The sequence below is a fragment of the Lynx rufus genome, unplaced genomic scaffold (genome assembly GCF_022079265.1).
Source record: "Lynx rufus isolate CCGP_SWC_20201006 ecotype Redwood Valley unplaced genomic scaffold, mLynRuf1.p SCAF_13, whole genome shotgun sequence".
Classification (NCBI taxonomy): domain Eukaryota; kingdom Metazoa; phylum Chordata; class Mammalia; order Carnivora; family Felidae; genus Lynx; species Lynx rufus.
The window spans coordinates 17,284,229-17,297,969 of record NW_025814827.1 but is presented as its reverse complement, the minus strand read 5'-3'; the positions used below and the strand labels follow the sequence as shown (position 1 = coordinate 17,297,969).

Sequence of the window (13,741 nt, the reverse complement as noted above, 5' to 3'; positions counted from 1 at the left end):
CTTGCATTGCCACCAACAATGAGAAAGAGATCCTCTTTCTCCGCATCCTCACCAACATCTGTTGTTGCCTGAGTTGTTAATGTTAGCCATTCTGACAGGTGTGAGGTGGTATCTTTTGTGGTTTTGATTTGTATTTTCCTGATGATGAGTGATGTTGAACATTTTTTCATGTGTCAGTTGGCCATCTGGTGTCTTCCTTGGAGAAATGTCTATTCATGTCTTTTGCCCGTTTCTTCACTGGATTATTTGTTTTTTGGGTGTTGAGTTTGATAAGTTCTTTATAGATTTTGGACACTAACCCTTTATCTGATAATATCATTTGCAGATATCTTCTCCCATTCCGTAAGCTGCCTTTTAGTTTTGCTGATTGTTTCCTTCGCTGTGCAGAAGCTTTTTATTTTGATGAAGTCCCAGTAGTTCATTTTCCCTTTTGTTTCCCTTGCCTTTGGAGACGTGTTAAGTAAGAAGCTGCTGTGGGTAAGATCAAAGAGGTTTTTGCCTGCTTTCTCCTCGAGGATTTTGATGGCTTCCTGTCTTACATTGAGGTCTTTCATCCATTTTGAGTTTATTTTTGTGTATGGTGTCAGAAAATGGTCCAGGTTTATTCTTCTGCATGTTGCTGTCCAGTTTTCCCAGCATCACTTGCTGAAAAGACTGTCTTTATTCCATTGGATATTCTTTCTTGCTTTGTCAAAGATTAGTTGGTCAAATATACTTCACTCTTTAAATGACTAAGAATTACAGAATAATTGGGCTGAATTAAATTTTTAATGCTTATTTAAAAAAAAAATTTAATGTTGCGGCGCTTGGGTGGCTCAGTTGGTTGAGTGTCTGACTCCGGTTCAGGTCATGATCTCATGGTTCGTGGTTTTGAGCCCCACGTTGGGCTCTGTGCTGACAGCTCAGAGCCTGGAACCTGCTTCGGATTCTGTGTCTCCCTGTCTCTCTGCCCCTTCCCCTGATCACACTCTGTCTGTCTGTCTGTCTGTCTCTCCAAAAATAAACATTTAAAAAATTAAAAAAAAATTTTTTTAATGTTTATATACTTTTGAGAGACAGAGAGACAGAGCACAAGAAGGGGAGGCTCCAAGTTCTGAGCTGTTAACATAGACCCCAAAGTGGAGCTCGAACTCACGAACCTCAAGATCATGACCTGAGCCAAAGTTGGACACTTAACCGACTAAGCCACTCAGGCAATAATTGGGCTGAATTAATGAGGTTTTACTGTATAGTTGAATAATTGGAGTTGGAGTAGCTATTTCCTTTTGTTCAGTATTCTTTCTCTGCTTATGTTATTAATTTGCTCAGGAAATCCATTTAATCCAATAAAATCTTATAGGGTAGGACATCATTTATTTTCCTAGACTCTGTTTGAACTCTTAATTTGGAGCTATATGTTACTATATGCTGAGAAGCTTTGCTCATATTTTAGGAAGAATAAACTATTTGAGAGTACCTTCCAACTACCCTTATATACATGAAAGTATTCATTTACTTAAAAACAATATGTTATGGGGTGCCTGGCTGGCTCAGTCAGTAGAGCGTGTGACTGACCCTTGATCTCAGGGTTATGAGTTTGAGCCCCATGTTGGGCATAGAGATTACTTCAAAATAAAATCTTTAAAAAAATATGTTATAGATTATTACTAAAAGACCACCTGAGAATCTAGGTCTTACTTCGTTTGAATTCGTTTTTTCATTGTAAAATTTAAAATTTAGAGATTTGGACAAAACACCACAGTTATTATATTCTGTATTCTTAGCTAGCTGTTCCCCAACCTGTTTCTTCTTCAGTAAAATCTAAAGAGACAAAGGAGTGAAAGTCTTAGGATCATTAACAAAACCTTTAGCATTTTTTAAAGTATTTTTTTCTTTTTCTTTTTAAATTTTTTTATGTTTAGTTTTGAGTGAGAGAGAGAGAGCGTGAAGGAGGAGGAGCAGAGAGATAGGGAGACACAGAATCCTAAGAAGGTACCAGGCTCCATGCTGTCCACGCAGAGCCCAATCCGGGGCTCTAACACATGAACTGTGAGATTATGACCTGAGCCGAAGTCAGACGCTTAACTGACTGAGCCACCCAGGCACCCCTTAAGTATTTTTTTATTTTCAGAGAGCGAATCTCAAACAGGCTCTGCGCCATCAGCACAGACCCTGAAGCTGGGCCTGATCCCACAAACGGTGAAATCATGACCTGATCTGAAATCAATAATCGGATGCTTAACCAACTGAACCACCAAGGTGCTGCCCCTGCCACTTGTTTTTGAGGTGATGGTGGTGGAGGAAAGAAAAAAGAGAAGCAAGCTTTCAGGAAGATCATTTTGCGGTTTAAAGAAAAAAAATCTGTTGATGGCTCAACAGTGTTAGTGAGAGGCAGGCGTTCCTTCACAATTATGTTTATTTGTTCTTAGTTTTAATGAATATCACGAATATTTTGTTGGCTAAGATTCAGGAAATGAATATTTCACTGAGTATGCTTGTGAATAAGTCAGTTAAAATATTTGCATGTTTGTTGTCCCACTTCTAAAATCAGTATAGAGGTTGTCATTTTCTTGTTTGCGGCAAACACATGGTAGGCAGTTGTTATGGTAGGCAGTTGTTATTATTTGGAAATTTCAAGGCTAAACCCTGAAATCATATTTGTAGAAATCTAGGATTATAGTATGTATTTCCCAAATAAATACACTTGTTAGTGCCTTGGTTTCATATTTTGACAGAAATGCCACAATTAAGACTTCTGTTAATTCTTATTTTGACAATTTTATAGTAGGATTACTACATTAACCAAAGCAGAGAATAAGCTCTGTCTGTGGAATTTTCTGGTGAATATATTCTGACTGAACCTGTCTGGAGTAAAAGAATGTATAGGTCTTATTTTATGTAAGAAACATTGTTAGGTGTAAATGAGACTTTCAAGTTTTGACATTTGGTCAGAATGTAAGCATTCACAGTGAATGTAAACTACTGGTTTAAATATCAGACCTTCAATAGTGGTACCAAAATAGCCTGATAAAATATTCTAGTAACAGTTAAAATCATCTAAAGCAGGGATCAGCAAACTTTTCCTATAAAGGACTAGATAGTACGTAAATATTTGAGGCTTTGTGGGCTCTATAATCCCTCTTGTAAAGTTTCAACTCTGTTATTGTTGTGCAGAAACAGCCAAAGACTATCCATAAACAATGAGAGTGACTGTTCCAATAAAACTTGATTTAGACAAACAGGCAGGGGACCATAATTTGTCAATGAATTTCAGTTTAAAAATATCCTGTATTTGGGAACTCTGCACTTTCTGGTCAATATCCTGTAAGACTAAAACTGCTAAAAAAAAAAAAAAAAGTCATTATAGTTTTTTGAAAAACATGTCATAGAAAATAAAAATGATTTAGAATCAAGTAATGATTAAAACCTGCATGGCATCTCTTGGTTTTCAATCACTGATAAATCCCCTGGATGAAAAAAATCATAAGCGTCAATTGTCATGTATGCTCTCATAGGGTATCAAACTGTTCTATTTTACAGGGATCTGTTTTAAAACTTACTCATTGATTAAAACAAAGAAAAAATTGTGACATGCTATTACCACATTTGCTAACATAAATACCAAGAGCACCTTCTTTAATACTTGGGGGAATTGTTGAAGAAATTGGTGATTTAAATGATTTCCTTGGTTGAACAGAAAATAATTCCCAAAAAATAATCCCTGAAGAATGTTTAATTACATTACTGTTCTCCTATCATTGATACTTGCTTTGAGTTTCCATCCTACTGTATTTATTTTTCTCCTATTCCATGAGTGTACCACAAGAGTATGCTTTTGAATAAGTCCGTTAAAATATTTATGGTTGTAAATCCATTGGTTGTAATATCTCTGTAACCCATCTGACAATTCTGTTAAAACCTTGACACAAATGTGTTGCAGCTGAATTTAGAAATGTAAATATAATTGTAATGTATATATCTACTTTTAACCTTTTTGTTGTGAACTATAACTCATGTAGAATACATAAAACAGAGATGTACAGTTTAACAAGTTATTATAAAGCAAATGTCACTGGAACTACCATGCAAGTCAAGAAATACAGCATTGTCAGCATCCCAGAAGGCTCTTATATGTCATCTCCAACTATAACTCCTTCCCTTACCTTAGGGCTAACCATAATTCTGATTTTTATAGTATCCATTTCCTTACTTTTCTTTATAATTTTGTCACTAAGTGTGCAGTTGTAAACAATATAGTTTAATTTTGCCTGCTTTTAAACTTTGTAAGTGGAATCGTACAGTACAAATTATTCAGTATGTGACTAATATCTTAATACTGTATTTATTATAGTCATTCAGCAATAAAAATGGCCAAGGTAGGGGCGCCTGGGTGGCGCAGTCGGTTAAGCGTCCGACTTCAGCCAGGTCACGATCTCGCGGTCCACGAGTTCGAGCCCCGCGTCGGGCTCTGGGCTGATGGCTCAGAGCCTGGAGCCTGTTTCCGATTCTGTGTCTCCCTCTCTCTCTGCCCCTCCCCCGTTCATGCTCTGTCTCTCTCTGTCCCAAAAATAAATAAACGTTGAAAAAAAAAAAAAATTAAAAAAAAAAATGGCCAAGGTAAACTGAAGTAATGGCATATTGAGCTGTGTTCAAGCCTGTCTTCAGTAAAACTGCTCCATGGGTGACCTGTCACATGTTTGGTGCCTCTTCCTGTCCTTTAACTGCATTTTGTAGGAACCTAGTGACAATCATAGTGGGTGGTGAAAGGCATAGCACTTGGCTTTGAAAACAGATTTCTCAATGGCTGTATGAGATCTTATATCACCCTGGAAATTTTATGGTGATAGGATTGACTGTGTTATATTTTATAAAGATTAGTTATAAAGATTTTGGTAACATGAGTTATTAATGTATACATATAGTAGAAACATATGTTTCCTACTGAAGAAACACTTTAATCACCTAAAACACTTGATTTTATAGAAAAAATACTTTGTTTTTCAGGTGAAACTTCCACCGATGATGGAAATCATAACTGCTGAACAGCTGATGGAATATTTAGGTTAGTGTTGAAAAGTGGATGATTTTATATCTCTTTCAAAATAAACATTTCTAAAACTAATATATTACCAAATTACATCTTTCTGAAGTGCTGTTATATAATCTACTTTAAAATTATAATTTTGAAGCTCTTAATTAAAAATTTCTACCCGTATGTTATTGTTTTTGCATGTTAAACCTTTCTGAAGGCTTTTCTAACCAGCATTAAAATTCTGTAATATAAATGAGACTGAGTAACTTCCAGAAAAGAACAAGATACATAATAATTCCTAATAAATTTTAGAATGGGAAATGGTACAGAAATTCTGACATTGCATGTCGAAAGTGTTAAAAAATATATTGAGTAGACTTAAAGATCCAGGAGATAATTTAGAGCAGTGCTATCCAACGTGTGATTCATGGACCTTTGCCAGTCTATGAAATATTAGTTACCAAGCCACAGTGAGATAGGGGCTTGTGCCAAAATGTAAAACATGTACATAAATACACTGTTTAGTTGATCTGAAATGTTTCAGAGCAAATTTTCTTGATGAAGGAAGCAGTGTATTAAGTTGCATACTTAGGCAAGTTTCTTATTTCAAAACAGACTAGTGATACACAGTTTGCAGACCAGCTGCTTTCAGTAGAACTTGTTTACAGAGCGGGTAGCTGTATATCACACTGAAGTCTTTTACAATTTAATGAATAAGAATTTATATGTTTATACTGTTAACAAATATGAAATCTTAATCCATATTCTTAGTTCTTTTAGTAATTAAATGTGTAAGGAAAATTTTGTAAAAAAATTTGTCAGCTGATTATTTTGACAACTAGCTAACTGGTTTTTTGTGAAATACAGGCTTAGTGAAGTAATGGAGATTGCAGCTTTTGGAAGACCCTTTTCTTTATGTAATTAATATAATTTAATCCTATTCACTGGTTAGGGAAACCTTATAGTTAAGGTTAGATTACTTTTGAATACCCAGATATCTGGAAATAGAATTTCTATTTATACCTCTTTTAGTGTAGCTTAGTGATTCTTAAACTTTGTGATTTCTTTTAAGTTTTTATTTTATTTATTTTGAGAGAGAGAGAGAGAGAGAGAGAGAGAGAGTCCCAAGCAGGTTCTGCACTGTCTGTGCAGAGCCTGACGCGAGGCTCGAACTCACAAACCATGAGATCATGACTCATGAGTTGGATGCTTAACTGACTGAGGCACCCAGGCACCCCTAAACTTTGTAATGTCTAAATTATATTTCATGGAGAAGGCTGAAATATGCTTGGTGCTTTGATGAATAGCCAGTATGACTTCCAAGGAGTGTGGAAAGGGGATGACATTCCAAAAGTAATTGGGGTCAGGTCATATACGGCTCTATAGGCTAATACAGCAACTTTTGATGTTTGCTGTGAGTGAGCTTGGAAACCATTAGAGGATTTTCAGCAGAGGACTGATGTGATCTGACTTTGAGTTCAACAAGTATTCTCCGGCTGTTATGTGAAAATAGAATTTAAGAGGGAAAGGACAGAAGGAGGGATATCAGGAAGCTATTATAACGATAGATGCTATTAGAACTGGCAAAAGATGGTGGTGGCTTTAAACAAGGTAGTAGAAGTGGAAATTTGTAAAATGTGGTCAGATTCTGTGGTCAGTTGAATGTAGAGTGAGAGTGGTTCACCCCATAGTTTTTGGCTTGAAAAACTGGAAGGATTGAGTTAACATCAGCTGAAACAGGTAAAATATGGAAGGAACATGTTCAGGGAGGAATAACAGGATTTTGGTTTTAGGGTGTTTATTGACATCCAAGTGGAGATTTCAGTAAGGCAGTTGCATACATAAATCTAGAGTTCAGAGGAAAGGTCTAGATCTGTGCTATACAATAGAAATTTCTGTGATGATAGAAATGTTCCGTATCTCTGCTGTCTAGTTTTGGTAGCTACTAGCTACATGTGGCTCTTGAGCTCTTAACTGCAGCATATGTGCCTGAGGACCTAAGCATTAAATTTAATTTTAATTAAAATTATGTAGCCATATGTTGCTACTGGCTAATGTATTAGGCAGTACAGATCTAGCCTGTAAATGTACATTTGGCAACAGACAACATACATAAATGGTAGGCTGCATGAAATCACAAGAATGAATGTAGAAAGAGAAGGAGAAAGGTTAATGGACTGAGTGTGGAACATGCCAATGATGAGAGGTTGTGGAATAAGGAATAACAGGCATGTTCAAGCCAGGTAGAAGAAAAACAGGAGACTGATTTCCTAGAATCCAAATGAAGTTTCAGTGAAGAGTAAGATTAGCTGAACCAAATGCTGCTAATAGGTCAAGCTGGATGAAGACTAAAATTTGACTATTGATTGAGCCATAGAGGTCATTGGTAACCTTGACATGTGCATGGGAGGAAACCAGACAGGGTGGGTATAAGAGAAAATTGGAAACCTTGATACATAGCCAATAGCAATGTAACATAACATAGCTACTTTGGAAAACAGTTTGTCAGATGTGTGTAGAGAGAGATTATAATGACAGGTCATAGAATCTAAGTTGCTTAAAGAGGAAATGAAGGTATAAATACATTTGTCACTTCCTTAAAAAGTTAAACATAGAATTACCACATGACCCTAAATTTCACCCAGAAGAAGTAAAAACATATGCCCATACAAAAACCTGTACAAAAATGTTCATAACAGCATTTTTCAAATAACCAAAAAAATGGATACAACTCAAATGTCCATCAGCTGATGAGTAGATAAACAAAACGTAGGGGGCGCCTGGGAGGCTCAGTTGGTTGAGCATCTGACTTTTGACTTCAGCTGAGGTCGTGATCCTAGCATCATGGGATGGAGCCCTGTGTCAGGCTCCATGCTGAGTGTGGAGCCTGCTTGGTGTTCTCCCTCTCCTGCATGCACATGCACTCTCTCCCTCTGTCTCTCTCAAAAATAAATAAATAAACATTAAAAAAAATCTCTTTCCCTTTGCCCTGTTCATGCTCTCTCTTGTAAAAAAAAAATAAAACACAAAACTTAAAGACATTATGCTAAAGGCAAAGAAGCCAAGTCATGAAAGACCACATACATGATTCTACTTATATGAAATGTCCACGATAAACAAATTTATAGAGACAGTAGATTAGTGGTTGCTTGGGATTGGTGGAGGAGTAAAAGGGCATAAAGGGATTGACTGTTAATGGGTACAGAATTTCTTTAGGTGGGTACAAAAACGTTCTAAAATTAGATCATGATGATTTCCTTTAACATACTTGCAACCTATTGAGTTGTATACTTTAAATGGGTTTATTGTATGGTCTGTAAATTATATCTCAAAGCTGTTTAAAAAAACAACTGAAGAAAAGGAAAAGAACTTAAAAAAAGTTTTTTTAATGTTTTTATTCATTTTTGAGAGACAGAGATACAGAGCGCTCATGGAGGAGGGACAGAGAGAGAGGGAGACACAGAATCTGAAAACAGGCTCCAAGCTCTGAGCTGTCAGCACAAAGTCCATCACAGGGCTTGAACCCACAAACCGTGAGATCATGACTCGAACCGAAGTCAGACACTTAACTGACTGAGCCACCCAGGTGCCCCAAGAGTACTTTTGACAAATAGAAGAATTAGACTTAGATAGTACAGATAGTTCATCTGTAGCAATAAGAGGTGAGACAGAATGTATTAAAAATAGGTGCAGGTAGGTGGGTAGATGTGGTTGTGGTAGCTTTTAGAAGGTCTCTTGAGTGCTTTTATTTTCTCAGTGAAATAGGGAACCAGGTCATGAGCTGTGAGTGAGGATGAAGAAGAAGTTGTTAAAGATGAGAGGGAAGGTATAAAATAGTTGTCTGTAGAAGAGTAGCAGAGTGAACGGGAGATGTGATATGATTCCTGAAGTTAGTGAAACCAGACCACATGGTGGTATGATTTCTCCAGTCACATTTAGCTGCATTACTATAGACTTACATAGTGTGGGAGCAGGATTTAACCAGAGCTGGAGTTTTGCCAAGTGAATTTGTTGAAGAAAGAGTCTAGGGAATTGAAGATGTGTGTAGAGAGAGAGTATAATGATGGACCATAGAATTGAAGTTGCATAAAGAGGAAAAAAAGATATAAATATGTTGAAGGCAAAAGTTGTGGAATTAGTGGATTTTAGGTCCTAACGGAGCCTGAGAATTTTTGGAACCTGATAATGACAAAGCTGTATGACCATGGGGAATGAGTTTCTGAGGTAAGGTAGAATATAAGATTTTTGTTGAAGAAGAGGTCAAGGAACAGAAAGGCTAAGTTAATTGGATGGATCAGCTCTATGAATATTGAAATTACCAAAAATTATGGCAGGATTTGTGTTGGAGAGAGATAATGAGCTAGGAATGAGAGGGATTAATCTGAAGTTGGTAGAGGACTGCAACCAGGTGGATGGATGATGGGTAGTATTTGATGACATGAGTTTTAAAATTGAGAAGTTTTAGGGAGGAGTGGGAGAGAGAATGACAAGGAGCAAACAGATATTTGCTCCACCTTCAGGCTCACTGGTAAAGAAGTATGAGAGAGAAGAACTGCCACTTTTAAGTTTATTTATTTTGAGAGAGAAACAGAGAATGCATGTGAATGGGGGAGGGGCAGAGAAAGGGGGAGAGAGAATCCCAGGCAGGCTTCTGTGCTTTCAGTGCAGAGCCTGATGCAGGGTCTCCGTACAGCAAACTGTGAGATCATGACTGAGCCAAAATCGAGAGTCAGATGCTTAACCAACTGAGCCATCCAGATGCCCTGAGAAGTATCACTTGAGAAGGCTGCAGTGTTATCAAGCCAGAGCCAGATGTCATTTAGGCAAGAAGGTGAGGAAACATTAAGAGAAGAAAATACCTAGAAGATTTTGCTAAGGAGAGTCCATGAGTTCCAAAGGACATTGAAATTCAAGATAAGAATTTAGGAATCGTCAGAATAAAAATGTTATTTAAAATCTGTGGAAATTGATGAGATCATTACTAGAGACAGCATAAAGAGAGAAGAGGGTCAGGATTGTTCCCTGAAGTTCCCCAGCGTACAGACATGAGATAGAGCAGTGTTTCTCAGTCTTTTAATTATTGCCCCCTAAGGAGCCTTGTAGACTTTTTTGCCCTAGTCATCTACTCTAGGAAATTTATTTATTTATTTATTTTTTGAGAGAGAGAAGAGAGCACATGCACACACCAGCAAAGGAGGGGCAGAGGGAAAGGGAGAGAGAGAATCTTAAGCAGGCTCCATGTCCAGCACAGAGCCTGATGCCGAGCTCAGTCTCGTGAACCATGAGATTGTGATCTGAGCCAAAAAATCAAGAGTCTGACGCATAACCTACTGAGCCACCCAGGCGCCCCTCCAGGAGGTTTTAATACCACAGACACACTGTATATTTCTTCATGTACTGTGCCCTTTGAAGGCCACAAACTATTATAATAGCTAAGATATTTTTGGCCTCTCCCCCGGGAAATCAGTTTTTGTCCCCCTCCTGCTACCCCCCCCCACCCCCCCTGGACAACATTGCCCCTGCTGAAATGCATGGGGTAGAGGATAGAGAAGTAAAGGAAGAAGTAACCAGGAAGGTAAGAGATGAGCCAGGAGAGTGAAGTCATGAGGAGTATTAGAAGAAAGGAGAAGTACAGAATACTAGGTTTTAAGTATAGTTAGACCCTAAACCCTTGTAAAGAAGTAAAAAGAATATTACAAGGCTAGGGGTAGGTGGAAATATTTTAAGTTCAAGCTAGACGTGAAAATATGTAAGACATATTTGGAGGAGTGGCGAATGAGTACAATTTGACTGTAGTTGGTAAGTCTGCATTTTGTATAGTTACAGGAAAGGAGATTGGATTAGATGGGTTACAGACTCTTGGGAGCCAGGTAGAGGAGTTAGGGTTTACTATAATAGGGCATTTAATCTATTTTAGTTTCTTAAGTGGGATAAATAACATGTTAAGTGTAGTTTTTAAGATGGTCTGTTTGAGACCAATTAGGAAGTAGGAGCAGTAGCTCAGATATGGTCAAATATCAATAGATATTTGAATGTTTAAAATATATAATTTAAATAATGAGAACATATATTTGTGAACCCAATTTCCTACCCATCTCTTCCATATCTAATCACTATCTTCTCTGCTTCCTTTGTTCTCAGATCATGACCAGAATCACCTAAACCTGCACTGTCCAGTATAGTAACCACTAGCCACATGTGGCTATTGAGCACTTAAAATTTTGCCAATGTGAATTGAAATGTTCTATAAGTATAAAATATACATTGGATTTCAGACTTAATAAAAAAATTAAGTATCAATTATTATACTGTTGAAATGATATTTTTAATATGCTGGGCTAAATAAATTATTAAAATTAATTTCATCTATTTTTACTTTTTTTTTAATGTAGTTACTAGAAAATTTAAAGTTATATGTGGGCTTATATTTGTGGCTTGCATTATATTTCTCTTGGTCAGTGTTAACCTAAACTATACTGCTACTCTACAGTTTCTAGCTTCATTCTGGCTCTGCTTTCTGTACTGTCATAGGTTGATGCCATTTACCTACCTTCTCCCTGCTGGTTATTGCCACCACTCTTCTTGCCTTTGTCTGCATACCTTCTGACACTAAATGAGCTCTTTTGCTGTTATTTCCCATAAATGAAGAATACAATTGTAGTGCCGAGACCCATGAGCAGAGCCAAAAGATATTAAGTGTGGAGGTACTAATAGTACAAAAGGATAAGATTGGAATGGAACTAAAAGCATCAGAAATTGTAGTGCTTTTTCATTTTACAGGTGAAGAAACCAAAGCTCAGAGAGGTTAAATGATGTGCTGTCTCCATCTGGGCACCCTCTTAGGTGATTTAAAGAATGCTAAAACGCTCATATACTCAAAAGTATGTCCCTCCTCCCCCTTCACCCCTCAAAAGTGTTTTTGATACAGTATTTGAAATTCCCACTAGTCTTTTTCTTTCTTTTATTTTTCTTGTCCAGCAAATACTGACTGAGCACATACTGTGGGCAAGTTATTTGGAGGTATCAACAGTGCAGTGAATGTGGTTGCATAAGTGTATTCTACTATGAAAATGTTAACATGGTCTTTTTCTTAGAAAATAATTAGGATGTCTTTGTATATTAAATTGTTAGCTAGCAAAGCCATGAGGAAGCAGGATGTAGGGTAGAGAATTTTAATAGGGAAAAAAGAAAAGCGAAGAAATATCTACATCTGGGGTACCTAAAGTGGTTTGGAAGTCCTAGGGGCAGCATGAAAGTAATATGATCCTAATGAGAGGTGGGGGAGAAGTAAGCAAGAGTGATGTAAGAAAAGAGGTACTGAAGACGCTGCCTTGCCAAAAGTAAACTTCATTCAGGGCCAACCCTGCCAGAACAAATTGTTTAATTTTCTAAGCTATTTGGATTTTCTCCTCTTGAGATTACTTCAGTTCTCTGGAGGAACTGAAGAAACTTTTGAGTTAGTAAGCAAACACTAGTAGAAAGATTGTAAGATAAACCATTAATTGCTTTCGTAGCACCCAGCTTAGAGACTACAAGGGAATGAGAATTTTGATTGGCAAAGGTTAGAGGAGTACATTTTAATTTGAAAATTTCTGTTACTAGAGTATTAGAGCAGGGCCAAACATGGACACAGCCTGTTGGAGGGCTTCGGCGTTGAGAAAGGAACATGACAAGCCAGGATACCTAGGAAGTGCTAGGAAGTTTAATAAAATAAGGTCGGGAAGAAGTGTAGGTAGAAGGCAGAACACGGGTAGAAAGATAATGTAAAGAAGCAGAAGACAAGCAGGAACATATACTATGACTTTATCCAGAGTAGCTCACATGATGATGAGACTATGATGATGAGTAAGGAAGACAGTTGTTGGGATGGTGGTATTGTCTGACTTTTTTTTTTTTTTTTTAACATTTACTCCTTTTTTGAGAGACAGAGACAGTGTGAGTGGGGGAAGGACAGAGAGAGAGGGAGACACAGAATCCAAAGCAGGCTCCAAGCTCTGAGGTGTCAGCATAGAGCCCCACGCAGGGCTCAAACTCACAAACAGTGAGATCATGACCCAAGCTGAAGTCTGATGCTCAACTGACTGAGCCACCCAGGCGCCCCTGTCTGACTTTCTAAAAGATATTTTATTGGGTGCCTGCGTGGCTCAGTTGGTTAAGCGTCTGACTTCAGCTCAGGTCATGATCTCATAGTTCATGGGTTTGAGCCCCGCATCAGGCTCGCTGCTGTCAGCACAGAGCATAGTTCGAATCCTCTGTCCCCTCTCTAACTGTTCCTCCCCACTCACTTGGGTTTGCATGTACTATCTCTCAAAAAAAAAAAAAAAAATTAAAAAAAAAAAGATAATTTATTTTATCTTTACATATAAATACTACATAGGGAGGTCATTGTTGAAGTATTTTAATTTTGCCCAGAGTTGACCTCTCTTCTCTGTTCCCAGTGCTCATTTGAGATAAGCTATTGCCAAAATCTCTCTTCCAGTTTTTGGCCTAATGTAGCTGTCAGGTTTTTATTTCTTTTTTTTTTTTTTTTAATTTTTTTTTTTTAACGTTTATTTATTTCTGAGACAGAGAGAGACAGAGCATGAACAGGGGAGGGTCAGAGAGAGAGGGAGACACAGAATCTGAAACAGGCTCCAGGCTCTGAGCAGTCAGCACAGAGCCCGACGTGGGGCTCGAACTCACATACCGCGAGATCGTGACCTGAGCCGAAGTCAGACGCTTAACCGACTG

The 13,741-nt window shown here is 37.6% G+C and overlaps 1 protein-coding gene across 4 annotated transcripts in view; it reads left to right on the top strand.

Moving 5' to 3' along the window:
• The window catches only part of MINDY2 (MINDY lysine 48 deubiquitinase 2), an 82,140-nt gene that overhangs the window by 11,537 nt on the left and 56,862 nt on the right, over positions 1-13,741 (top strand). For all 4 annotated transcript variants that reach the window (XR_006961278.1, XR_006961277.1, XR_006961276.1 and 1 more), the window contains exon 2: positions 4,984-5,041. Coding sequence is in view for 1 of the 4 variants with exons in the window: in XM_047075052.1 (XP_046931008.1) it covers positions 4,984-5,041 (58 nt within the window). In the remaining 3 variants the exon portion in view is untranslated. The remainder of the gene's footprint in view (positions 1-4,983; positions 5,042-13,741) is intronic.